This window comes from Rousettus aegyptiacus, unplaced genomic scaffold (assembly GCF_014176215.1).
Source record: "Rousettus aegyptiacus isolate mRouAeg1 unplaced genomic scaffold, mRouAeg1.p scaffold_m13_p_1, whole genome shotgun sequence".
NCBI lineage: Eukaryota > Metazoa > Chordata > Mammalia > Chiroptera > Pteropodidae > Rousettus > Rousettus aegyptiacus.
In genome coordinates, this window is record NW_023416284.1 from 83,739,208 (window position 1) to 83,752,163 (window position 12,956).

General features: G+C 42.8%; 1 protein-coding gene and 1 long non-coding RNA gene across 5 annotated transcripts in view; one reads left to right on the forward strand and one right to left on the reverse strand.

The window, feature by feature from the left end:
* LOC107521719 overlaps positions 1 to 8,744 on the reverse strand; it is a 109,044-nt gene extending 100,300 nt beyond the window's left edge. The window contains exon 1 of the long non-coding RNA XR_001599633.2: positions 8,638 to 8,744. This is a non-coding gene — a long non-coding RNA (uncharacterized LOC107521719). The remainder of the gene's footprint in view (positions 1 to 8,637) is intronic.
* The window catches only part of SLC22A23 (solute carrier family 22 member 23), a 171,169-nt gene continuing 166,502 nt past the window's right edge, over positions 8,290 to 12,956 (forward strand). The window contains exon 1 of one of the 4 annotated variants that reach the window (XR_004955851.1): positions 8,290 to 8,989. Coding sequence is in view for 3 of the 4 variants with exons in the window: in XM_036237454.1 (XP_036093347.1) it covers positions 8,327 to 8,989 (663 nt within the window). In the remaining variant the exon portion in view is untranslated. The remainder of the gene's footprint in view (positions 8,990 to 12,956) is intronic. The other 3 variants (XM_036237454.1, XM_016166671.2, XM_016166672.2) reach the window with 3 other exon arrangements.

The following is a 12,956-nucleotide window of genomic DNA, read 5'->3' on the forward strand; positions in this document are numbered from 1 at the left end:
AACAGCCAGATGAAGAGACACATAGGGTGAGATCTGAGAGGGTCCTGAGCACAGAAACTTCTGTCCCTGTGGAGTTGGGGTGTGTCATCCTCCCACTGTAGATGTGTTCACCAACCTGGAAGCTCTCTAAACCCCTTACTATGGGAATTTTATGGAGGCTTCCTCTTGGTGGCATGATCAATTATTAACTTCATTTCTAGCCTCTCTCTTTCTCTGGAAGCTTCTAATCATGGCTTAGTCTTTCTGGTTAGCAGCCAGCCCCTTTTCAAGAGCCATCCAGGAGCTCACCAGAGATGCCTTATTAAAACAAAAGATGCTCCTAGTGCTCTTATCATTTAGGAACTTAGAAGGGTTTTAGGAGCTCTGTGCCAGAAACTGGGGGCAAAGACCAATATAGTTATTTCTTATTTCAAAAATAGTATCATCAAATTGTATTCTATAAATCCTATAATTAAATCATATTATTGAAATGCCATTTGGTCCATAAGCTTTTCCAAACATGCAATTCTCTTTACACCTTTGCATCCTCATGGCCGCTGTTCCTTCTACTTAGAATATACTGTCCCTAGCAGAATCCTATAAATCACCCTATTCGTCATTAATTCATTAATTTATTAATTCATTCCACAAATATTTATTGAGTGTCAGACCCGGTGATAGGCAGTGGGGCTACTGAGACATATAAACTAGGGACTTGTCCTTTGGGGACATATACTAGAAAAAGGAGTTTCACTTGAAAGCCCTTAGATTTATATACCCAGCATTTTCTGGCTGATAAAAAGACTGTCAAAGCCCGTTAACCTCAAGGCTACAGCCCACTCTATTACATTACCTCAAAGCGCATTGTTATTCCACACACATGTATTTTTCAGCTTCCCTAAAGGTTTTATGTTAACTTTTAAAAAATGGAATCTTTGAGAAGGTTAACAAGGTAAGAGAAAAAAAGCTCTGAGAAATTAAAGAAAAACTTGGTGTAAATGCATTTCTGGGTTGATGATGAAAACGATGAAATATGGAAATGTAAACTCAAATGAAACAGGAGAATTTAAACAAAGCTACATTTGTCGCGTCTCCCAGATGGGGCTTGAAGTTTGCCTCACCTTGCTGGCCTTTTACACCAGAGCCTGGACCATAGCTGAGAAGCCCACTGGTGTTGGTATGTTTTAACATTTTGGAGTATTTTTTAAAAATCAGTTACTATAATAACCATTTACTAAAATTTATTTTTTAATTATTTATATTTTTTCTGTTCCCCCATCAACTTTGTGTTCTAAAGCATTAAATCTTTACTCGATTAAAAATATTGTCACAGAGATAGAATCTATACAGAGGGAAATTACTGATTTAGAGCTTAAAATTAAATAAAAAAGTGTTAAATCACCTTTTTTAAAAGATAAAATTTTTATTTTGGAATAGTTTTACATTTATAGAAAAAAATTGTAAATATAGTACAAAGTTCCCATATATCCCACCCCTATTTTCCCCTATTATTAACACCTTACATTAGTCTGGTACATTTGTCACAATTAATGAACAAATAATGATACATTTGTATTATTTGAAGTTCGTAGTTATCTCAGATTTTCTTAGTTTTCATCTAATGTCCTTTTTCTGTTCTGGGAACTCATCCAGAATGCCATGTTACATTTCATCATCATGTCTCCTTAAGCTCCTCTTGCCTGTGACAGTTTCTCAGATTTTTCTTGTTTTTGATGACCAAAATAGTTTTTAGTGCTAGTCAGGCATTGTGCAGAATGTCCCTTAACTTGATTTGTCTAATGTTTCCTCATAGTTTGGTCGGGATCATGGGTTTCGGAGAGGCAGATCACAAGGGTAAAGGGTAATTTTCATAGTATCATATCAAGGCTATATGCTATCAACCTAATTTACACTGTTGATATTGACCGTGATCACCTGGCTGTGGTAGTGATTATCAGGTTTCTGCACTGTATCCTTTCTCTCTTTTTTCGTCTCTTTCTATACTATCCTCTTGGGAAGAAAAAACTATGTGAAGTTGAGGAGTGGAGAGTTCTGCTCAACTCCTTAAGTGTTATGTACCTAAATATATTATTTGCAATTCTTCTGCGTGGGAGATGTTTTTGTCTTTTTTATTTATTTATCCGATCATTCATTTATATCAGTATGGACTCATGGATTTTATACTTTGGGTTATTACCCCAAAATACTTTATTTTCTTGCTGAAAATGGGAGCTCTTTCAGTTGGCTCCTGTGTCCCTTTGACACAACTCTATTACTTTGGTGGGGGCAGGGGCGGGGGTGGAGGTGGGGAATGTTCGGCATTTCCTTGCTTTCTGACACTACAAAATGCCCCAGGCTCATCTTGTATTTTTCTGCCCAAGTCCTAGAATCAGTTACTTCTCCTAAGAGCTTTGATTCCTTTCATTAGAGAATGGTATCAGAAATTGTGCTAGGTGTCCTCATTGCTATTAGAGTGTTAAATAACCTTCTGAAATAGCAAAAGTGTTTTACTCAATCGAAGTTCAAAAACTCCATTTCATTTTTTAAAATACCGATAACTTAGAAAACAATGTTTCAGTGACTTTATCTATATATTTATATACTTTTTGCATATAAACGTTTATTCAAAGCCCTGTGAGGTGACCCATTATTCATGCTGAAAGATAATATGCAAATACATATAGCTAATTTTTTAAATATGAAAAGTCTTTTATGACTAATAGTCATAAATTCAAACCAACTGTATTAGAGACAAAAAGTCGATCAAATTTTTTGGGTCAAAACATTTTGCTTTAGAAAAGTATATTCTGGGTCCATGATCTACCCCATCTAGGGGTATTTCTTACTCTTATCCTCTTGCAGCTTCTAGTCATGAAAAAAAATCAGTTTAATCACTTTAGGTTTGTTTAAAACACCCAGACTGTGCAGTTGTGGGTTTTTCTTTATCTCCATTAGAATTAGTAGGAAAAAATTAGGGGAAAGGGTTGTGCAAAGAGCATAGTTTGTCTCTCTTAGGAAATGAAAGTTCTTTCTCTTAAACCTTTGCTACTTAATATCGTTCCCATGAACTCTCCTGACAATTATTATCTTCAGAAGGTTACTCACCCACCGTGGCAAGCTCCAATGTCCATACTTAAAACCTGAGGTTTCATTTGCAAATTTGGGGATAATTCCCATTACAAATTTGGGGATGTGCTAATTTCGTGCTGGAATGAAACTTATAATATTTACCTGTAAGTTCTGGTATTCTGCCTTTTTTTGTGTGCGTGTGTGCATGTGTGTGCGTGTATGTGCGTGTGTGTGTGAGTGTGTGTGTGTGAGTGAATGAGTGAGAGCGAGAGAGAGAGAGAGAGAGAGAGAGAGAGAGAAACATTCTTAAGCATAATAAGGCACATGTGACATCTGATTTTTAGCAAATAAAAGCCAACTTTGAATTCTAAATCAATTTGTTCTGCTAATTGTTTTTTTTAACTCAATGAAACAATTATAAATTAAATTTTGGCCAGCCTTTTAAGAGTAACTGGGCCCCATCAATCACATTTACAATTGAATAGCTATTTGCACAGAAGTCTTATCTTCACTTTATTATTTATTTCCACTTGGCCTTTTGATCAGGAAGATGTATTTGACTTGTACATTATGCACAACTAGTTTTTCTGGATATAGTACATGCACTTTTCCTTAAGACAGATTATGTGACATTTTTATTACTTTTGCTAACAAACAAAAGTAGAGTTTTCATTTATGTTTATGATAGGTTTTGTAAATATCAAATTTCTTGTTAGAAAGTCAGAATTGACATTCTAAAAGTCAAAGGCTGATATAAATAATGTTCATGTATATGCAATTAGTTTGAACTAATTTTATATCACTTTCTCACATCCTCCAAAAATTATGATAACCTACTTTTCAAACAATTATTTAAAAGAAAGAAATCAAACTGCAATAATAAAAAAGACACACAGTATACCAAAATGTGGTATCTTCTATATTTCAAATAGAAATAAAAAACATGAGCATACAGGAAAAATCAATGTGAAACTGATTTGTTATGATTAATTTTGTAATTTTAAGTTAATTAATCCTGACACCAATTCTTTGGAACTTTAATAGAATTTAAAAAGATTTAAAATTAAATTTTTATCAACATCAGAACCTAAATGTTTTTTCTCCTGTTATCTCCAAGGAAATAAAATTATTCAAGTTTATCGATGATTAGGTTACATCTTTCTTTATCATCTCAATTTTTAGGAAATTGCAAACTTGTAGATTATTTAACACATTTTTAAAGGAAGAGAGAATGGCTCAGCTTCTTTATGGACATCAGTGAGTTCAGAATACCATCATAAACTTAGGGTCACAAACTCAGTTACTTTCTGGGGCCAGACAAATGATGTGCATGAGGCATGTGTGTGGGTAAGGAAAGGGCAGCTGGAGAACACCTGCCCTTCTACTGCATTCTGGGGAAGCATGGCCCTGCAAAAAACTGGGCCTCGAAGCTTCTGCTATGTGTGTTTGTGTGTGTTTAATGTTCAATCTAATGATTTTCAAATGTAAGCAATTATTTTTCTGGAAACATTGTGTGTGGTCTTGTGAGCTATGTTTGTCCTACAAGCCAACCATCTGCAAGCCAATAACTACCCACAACAACTTCATATGGGGAGCTAATCCATTAACCACACCTACTTGTAATAAGAAATATAGTTGTCAAATTCATTTGAATGTTCATTTTGGCTGATTTGAGAGCTTAAATAAATATGAAAAGGTTGCTTGGTGATTTAAGAACTAAAGTAAATAGAGTTATATGGTCCTGATAGATAATATCATCAAGCGATAATAACCTGATAAGCTCATTTATTCAACAAATACATATTGAGTGTCTTACATGTACCAGGCATTGTTGTAGGCACCAGAAATATGACTGAGTACCTATGTAGAGGTGGGAGGTAGTCAATAAATAAGTAAACAAGATAAACTAGCACTTAGTGACAACTACCATGCAGTAATGTAGAATAGGGTAATGTGATAGCAGGTGCCTGATTGGCTGCCCTATACTACTAGCCAGCGAACTTAAATACTCACCCTGGAGGCTATCAGAGTGTCAAATTCTTCCTTTTTATTTCTTTTGATCTAGGTTCCTCTATGAGGTCACTTGTGGTATGTTAATGAATTGAAGCTCACTTTATTTTAAATTAGTTACTTTTTAATATTCTTGACTAGATTTGGGGGTCAAGTTGATCCAATAGGGATTTAGGGAAACCTTTATTCTGACCACTGACTTATTACAATACCTAAGTTAGTGCTACAGATGGGCAATTTCAAATATCTTATATTGATTCCTTTTAACTCACATTTAGAGACTACCATTTTCAAGTGTGCTCCCAAATTCTGGGAATGTATCATTTGGGGGATTTCTACCACCTTTTGGTGACAAGGAAAAATAATAGCTTGGCAATGAAACTCCTCACCAGAGCCAGGACTTCTCATACCTAAAAATGCATGTTAACAAATGTCTTTTAAAACTCTTCTATGATAGTGGGTAATTTAGTGATGGGCAGAGGGTTTGGGAGGCTGTGAGAATGGGGTGAAGGGTTAAAGAAATACAAATTAGTAGTTGATAGTAGGGCACAAAAGAAGGAATGCAGTTAATATTAATATGATGGCTAAGTGGAGGGCCAGGGAGGGAGGGAGCAATTAATTGGGAGGATCATTTTATGAACATTATAGATGTCTAACCAATGTACTGTATACTTGAAACTAATGTAAATAAATAAATTAAAAAAATAAAAACCTCTTCTATGGTATTGTAATCTGTCTCTACAAACTGAAATTGAAAAACCCTGAAATGTCAAGTCCGAAGATGTGGGTTCAAAGCTAGCTATTTGGCTAGCTGTGGGCCACCTCTTTGATCTGATAGTCACCTAAGCCTCACAGACTCATCTTGATGATTCACCTCCTGCGGGTCCTGGGAGAACTGAATGACAATATGTATTTGAAAGCCAACCCTGTAAAGTTCAATATTATCTATTACAAGGATTGGAATGGCCGTCAAGATTACTGGCAATACTCGTTTTGTGATGAGTTATAATACAACAAATGGATTCTTGTGATTATGGAGAAAAGAGGCAGAGCCAAACATAGCCTGCCACTGAAGAGGAAATAAATAGCATCTTTAAAGTTATATTTAAACTCAGGAATATAAATGCATATTTTATATAATAGTAAGAGTAGTAGTGGTGGTAATAATAAATGGCTAACATTTACTGGGCACTTTGTTCCAGCCTTAAAGGTAAGCACTTTGTATTATCTCTCCCAATGAGGAGCCAGGAGGGAAGAAAAAGTCAAGCTAATAATAGCCTGAAGTTTGGGGGGAGGGAAACATTACTATGAACACAATGTTCATTATCACTCCAAAAGCTCTTTAAATACTAGCAGGTATTTCTCGGGGGTTTGATGTTTTTTGCAGCACTCAGGGCCCCTTTGGGCCATGGTTGTCTAACTTCTCCCTTCTCAGCCACGCAGAAAAGCCCACGACCTCCCCCACTCCAAGGCCCAGCCCTCCGGCAGCCTTCAGAAAGAATTATCTGGGATGTGCCAATATTTTACGTGCGTAGTAAGCACATGTTGCCCACAACAGAAGAAGAACTTCAGGTTAAATGTGTAAACAAATTATGGAAATGCAAAAGAATACATTTAGTATATGTAGTTTAAAGTATCTTTTTGGAAAGTAAAAGCATTTCTTTCACATAGTCCCCCCTCCCCGCCCCGCCTCCCCAAATAAGGCTGGAAAAGGATTGCTCTGTCAACACTTCCATAAATAAACTTCTCAGAATATGAAATGTCTCCAACATGTGGGGACTCTGGAGTGAAAGGTGCCGCCCCATTCTTATTTGAGCCTGGGTACAGAAAGGAATATGCTAATAAAGCCGTTTGCCGCAGGGCTGGTGTTATTTATATACCGCCGGCTGAGCAAGGTTGGCGCTGGAGCACAGGAGAGCATGGAGAGGTTTGTCTTCATGTGTTCGAATATAAACGTGTGCGCCTGTGCACTCGGCGTTCGAAACGTGAATTCAAGATTTTGGGGTGGAGGTGGGGAATTCCATCACCATTCACGTTTATGTATATGTAACTTGTGTTGGCAACATATCCTAGCATCGTACATGTACGGCATTCATTTTGGAGTGAGGAAGAAATGGCGATTTGGGAGTGGGTGCTGGGGAGGGGGAAGTTACGGGTGACACGACGCTGCGGGTGACAGACAACCTGAAACTGGCAAATGAGCCTCCTTTACCCTACTCTGTGGACACAAAAATTAACTGTATCTGCACCTCGAAAAAGCGCGAGGGCTGCTCCCGAATGTTGGCGACCCTTGGGCAACAGGGAGTGGGGTGCGAGCACCTCTGAAGCGAGCAGAGGTCACCGAGACTCAGCGCACGCCGCGTGGTTGGGGGCACCGCGCGGAGGCGAGAGCGGCGCAGCGAACCCCACCGCGTTCACACGTCCCCGGCGCACGCCGATCTTTCGCGACCCCCTAGTCCACCCGCGCCAGCAGCTCGGCGCGCCTCGTTCTCTCCCACCTGTCCTGACGAGGAGGCGGGACGTACAGAGGACCCTCGGGCTGGGCGGGCCCCGAGTGTCCCGTTTCCCCGCCCGCCTCCGGTGGATCCCGCGGCGGCGGCTGCACGTCCCGGCTGGAGGGGGCGCTCGCGCCCAGGAGCAGGGCGCAGCAGGTGCCGCGGTTACCTCCACCTCCACGGGGGGAGAGGGGGCGGGCCGGGGGCAGGGGAGGAGAAGGAGAGCAGGAGGAGGAGAGAGGGCGACTCGCGGAGCGGGAGAGCGCGGCCGGCTGGGCAGGCTAGGACCCGAGCTCGCGTCTTCCGGAAGGCGCCCGAGGTCGGACAAATACATCTCGGGCGCCCGTGGAGCAGCGGACGCTGCCCGCGCCGCCTGCACCGTCGGCCGCAGGGCGCCGAGCCGGCCGGCAAAGGCGCGTCGCCCGCGCCTCCTCCTCCCGCGGCCGGCGCGGAGCAGCGGAGAGCGGCGGGCTCGGCCGCCGGCCCCCGGGCCGCGGAGCCGATGAGCGGCGGCGGCTGAGGGCCCGGGCCGGCCTTTGGCTGCCTTCTGCCCGGCGCCCTAGCGGGGCCGCAGCGCCCGGGGCGCGGGGTCGGGGCCGGTGACATGGGGGCGGACTGACGCGCCTGGCGGCCGAGAGCGCTCTCTCCAGCCGCGGGCCCTGCTGGGCGGCGGCGGCGGCGGCGGGCGCCCGGGCCGGCGCGCTCTGCCCGGGGCGCCCGCGGGAGCCTCCGCCGCGCTCTATGCGCCTCTGCGGGCGCCGCGGGCCCGGGCCATGGCGATAGACCGGCGGCGCGAGGCGGCGGGCGGCGGGCCAGGGCGGCAGCCGCCCCCGGCCGAGGAGAATGGCTCCCTGCCTCCCGGGGACGCGGCGGCCTCGGTGCCCCTCGGGGGACGCGCGGGCCCAGGCAGCGCTGGGGAGATCCAGCCTTTGCCCGCCCCGCATCCCTCCGGCGGAGGCCCGCACCCGAGCTGCTGCTCGGTGGCGGCAGCCCCGAGTCTCTTGTTGCTGGACTACGACGGGTCGGTACTGCCCTTCCTCGGGGGCCTGGGCGGGGGCTACCAGAAGACCCTCGTGTTGCTCACCTGGATCCCGGCGTTATTCATCGGTTTCACCCAATTCTCGGACTCCTTTCTCTTGGACCAACCGAACTTCTGGTGTCGCGAGGCCGGCAAAGGCGCTGAGCTGGCTGGGGTCACTGCCACCGGTCGGTGGGGAGCTAGCGACGTGGCCAACTGGACCAGCCCCCTGACCACCCCCTTCTCCACTGCCGCCTGGGGGACCGTGGGCAACCTTAGCAACAGCAGCGGCGCGGAGAGGGGCGACAGGCCAACCCTCTCGTCCCCTCTGGACAAGGGGGACAACACCTCCAACTGCGACTGCCACGCGTGGGACTATGGCATCCGCACAGGCCTCCTCCAAAACGTGGTCAGCAAGGTAAGGCCTGCTACCGACCCCAGTCCCGCGTCCTTCTCCTGAGCCCTTTTCAACTCGTAGGTCTCCTCCATTCTCGCCTCAGTCTCTCTCCATGCAAACCGAGGTCCAAGCCCCAGGAAGCCGGGAATAGAACTCCCTAAAGTGATGCTAGACCGTGTGTACTCAGCTTAATCGCCTTCAGTCCCCCAAACGAAATAAATTTCCTTGGGTGTGAAGAGAGAGCTTTTTGCTGTTCTCTGCAGTGACACTGCCTCCCAACTCTAAGGGGGGCACCATGGCCTTTCCTAGTTTGGACCCAAACTCTTGTTCCAGTATTCATAGCAAAAGAGCATCCCTCCCCCTAAAAAGACTCAAGCTTCCTTCTCCCACCCTTAGAGCTGTCGCCCTCATTAGGATAGGGGTGGCGGATGGAAGGTAAGGCCGCTGACCGTCACTAAGTCAGCTTTGGAGGACCCACCTCATTTAGGGTTTGCTGGTAGGTCTTTGCTCTTTTCCCTGGCAGTTGTCTCTGTGTCTTCCACAAAGAAATATCTGTCAGTGAGAATAATGCCCTAATCCCAGATGTTCTTTCTGGCAGACCTTAGCTTCTCCCGAGCTTGGTTTGGAAACAAACTAAAGCCAACTAAGGAACCGAAGTTTAGCCAGAGAAGCAAAGCACTTGTGAAAATTCCCTTTTCTCCCTCCCCAGGCTCAGTCCTTTCCAAAGGGGGGCATATTTGGCTTGCCAGGATTTTCTCAGGGCTATAGTAAATATCACTGGAGTATAAGAAGGACACTGAGAATGTGGTTAGTATTTCAAGACCACCACTGCTCTTAAATAGCAGCTGCTTCTGTCTGAGGCACCGAGACCCTGGTTTAGTTGAGCTTCCCACTTGCTCCCAGTCCAGTGGAGCCCCTCTAGCAGAAGTATTGCATTGTGTGAATGTGAACTGGAGTGTTTGGTGAGAGATGTGTGGCCAGCATAAAAATGGAAAATGGCCAATGCTAGGAAATCAGTGTTCAAGACATCTATAATTTTCTGGATTTTTTTTTTTTTTTTTAACATATAAGAGATATTGTATGCCAGTTTTTAAAAAAATTTGTACTAATTTGCATTTCAAAGTAAATGTAGACCACTTCCCCTATGGGCAGTTCTGGGCAGAGTTTTAAACTGCCTTGTTTAAACATGAGACTGAAATTTAACAGTTCATGATACTCAGTGTGCATGTATTTTTTTCGCCCAAAATGCATGTTAGTAAACAGTTGTAGCTCATGAATGTGTAAGATGAAACTCTTACATCATCATAAACCTTGTTTTAATCTTGTACCAACCTGGCAAGAAATGATCTGTCTTGAGGGAACTGTCTGGATTAGCTTAGTTCACCTCAACCCCTCATCAGGCTGGCCTTCCCAACGTTGTTTCTCTGACTCTGTTTTCCAGCCATGGAGGGTAGTATTTGTTTTTTGTTTACCAGAATGGAAAAATTAAGAACAATGATGCCAATGACTGTTTTAATACTCTTTATATTTATGTGAAAGTAAGGATTTGGCAACATTTTCAAATACTTTAAGCCCCTTTTTAAAGTAGAAGAGGAATAATATAGATCAAAGCAAATGTATGTAGTAGAAGGTATTCTGTCCTGGAGGCAGAGAAAAGGTGAACTTAAAAGTTAGAAGGTAGGATAGAGCATAATTGTCTTATGATAGAGACCCAGGAACAAGCTATTCACACTCTGCCATGGATGGTGGGAGGCGAGAACTAGAATAGTTCTTGAAAACAGGCTGTGCAGGCATGTTGGAGAGCTGGACGGTTTTTCTAAATTAACACTTGATGTGTGCAGTATGTTTTGGGGGTGCTAGATAAGTCACAGTTACATATAGCTGACAAGGCAAGGCTGGGAGGAGAAGACTTTGGGACAATAGTTAGAGACACATTTTCTTGTAAGATAAGGACTAGAAAGGACATATCGATTTTCATGCACAAATGAGATCTAAATAAAGGACTGTCTTTCCACAGTGTTCTGTTTCATAACAAATGCTTTACAGAGCTTTTAAGCACATTTTCGGTATATGCTAAGGTGAACTTTCTCCTCTGCTGGCTGTGCATGTTGGATACACTATCTGATGTACAAATATGAATTTATACTGCAATAGGTGTTGAATTCTAGAGATCAGGTGCCTGTCCCCTTTGTGAGCAGAAGCAAATGAAAGTTTTTTCCCAACTCTATACTATGATCTTCCCACTTGCAAATAAGCCTCACAAAATGTCTGTATCATTAGACTTCCTTCAGCACATATGTGCCCCTACAATATACACCCTATTCTGTCCTTAGGTGTTAGGTATGAAAGGGGGTACAGAACTGTGAAACATGTATTATATTGCATTATGTTGTGTTGTATCACATTTATTATATGTTATATTAAACATGTTATTGATAGATATTATCTGTCTTATGTATTAAATAGCCTATTGTATATGCTGTAATCACACCTACACACATGAAAATGTCAAGCCAGTTAGAATCCCAAGTTATTATAGTTAAAAGGGATTTTGAGGTTGACAAACCTCTCTCCCCTCCTGAATGAGATCCCTGGTGTGGCTATCCCATCCAGGATGGAAAGGGAACCCCCATTAACCAGGCAGCCTACTCCATAGCTGCTCTTCCTCACAGAGGCATGTTTTTTGGTGACTATAACTCGGGTCATCTCATGCTTACTTGTGCAACTTGTTCCTCTGAATTATTCTTTTTCTTTCATATAATACATGTTCAGATATTTGAGGATGTCCAAGTATGTAGTTTCTTTCCTAGCTAAGAAATCACCAGCTGCTTCAGTCATTTCCATATATGACAAAAATATGCCATACTGGTTGCTTGACATGAGTGTCTCTTAAGCGTGGCACCCAGAATACAACCTGATAGGCCCTGGGTCATCTAATCAGAAAAGAGAAAGGATGGACACTGCGTTCATGAACAGAACCTACAGTCGATACATTAAGGCTTTTAGTAGACATGACATGCTTCGATTATCTTGAGACCATGGTCGCTAAACCTGGATGGGATTGTGCTATGTCAGGGCTTTCTCAGCCTACCCTTGTGTGACATGGTGCATGATGTAGGTTTCATCTTAATAGTTTGAGGTTATTAGATCTCTCTTATTAGGATCTTTTTATGTTTCTATTTTGCTCTGGTCTTTGGTATTTTTTATCTGTTCCAGAATTTGCAACACCTTCAAAATAATAATAGTAATAATGCCAGATTTCCTTTGTGTGGCCCTATAAAGTTTTCAAAACATTTTCGTTTTCGTATATATTTCCTTTTATTAAGAATGTTGAGTAATCCAACTGAGCATTATCTTGGAGTTTAAATCAGTTGTCACACACTTGAGTGGGCCAGGTGTTCTGTACAAGAGCCTGGTGTTCAACTTCCTGATGACATTTATAGCGCTGTATTTTATCTCCCAGACGTGTTGAAAGATATTGTCAGTGCCCTCCTGAAAAAAAGAACCTAATAAATTCTTGCAGAGTCACTTATTGGGCAGCTCTGGGGGAACTGAGGCCGATGGGTTGGGAGCCCTTCTCACCTGGTTTCCCTGTCCCATGCCAGCATTCCTGTGCAGCCCAGAGTCTACGGTACTTATGGAATTTTACTCAAGCTTAAGAAACCACAACTCTGCTTATTTTAAAATATTTCTCTTAACAACTTGCATAGTTTACTCTGCACTGTTCTGAGTGAATTATTGTTGGTTTCTAATGTTCACCACTTCCTTGGATAATCCTTAGAATTTTGCCAAAAATCAATGTCTTCTAAACTTTCTAAGCTCCATTATTTTTCTGTATAGGAAGTTTGGGATGCTCATCTATCCAGTCTTCTGATATTTCTTCTGTTCTCCATTAATTCTCAAAGATCGCTGGCTTTTATCCTGTTAAGACACTGGAGAGTTGTTTAAATATCCTGGGAAGTAATTTGTATTCTTTTCTTGGTACTCA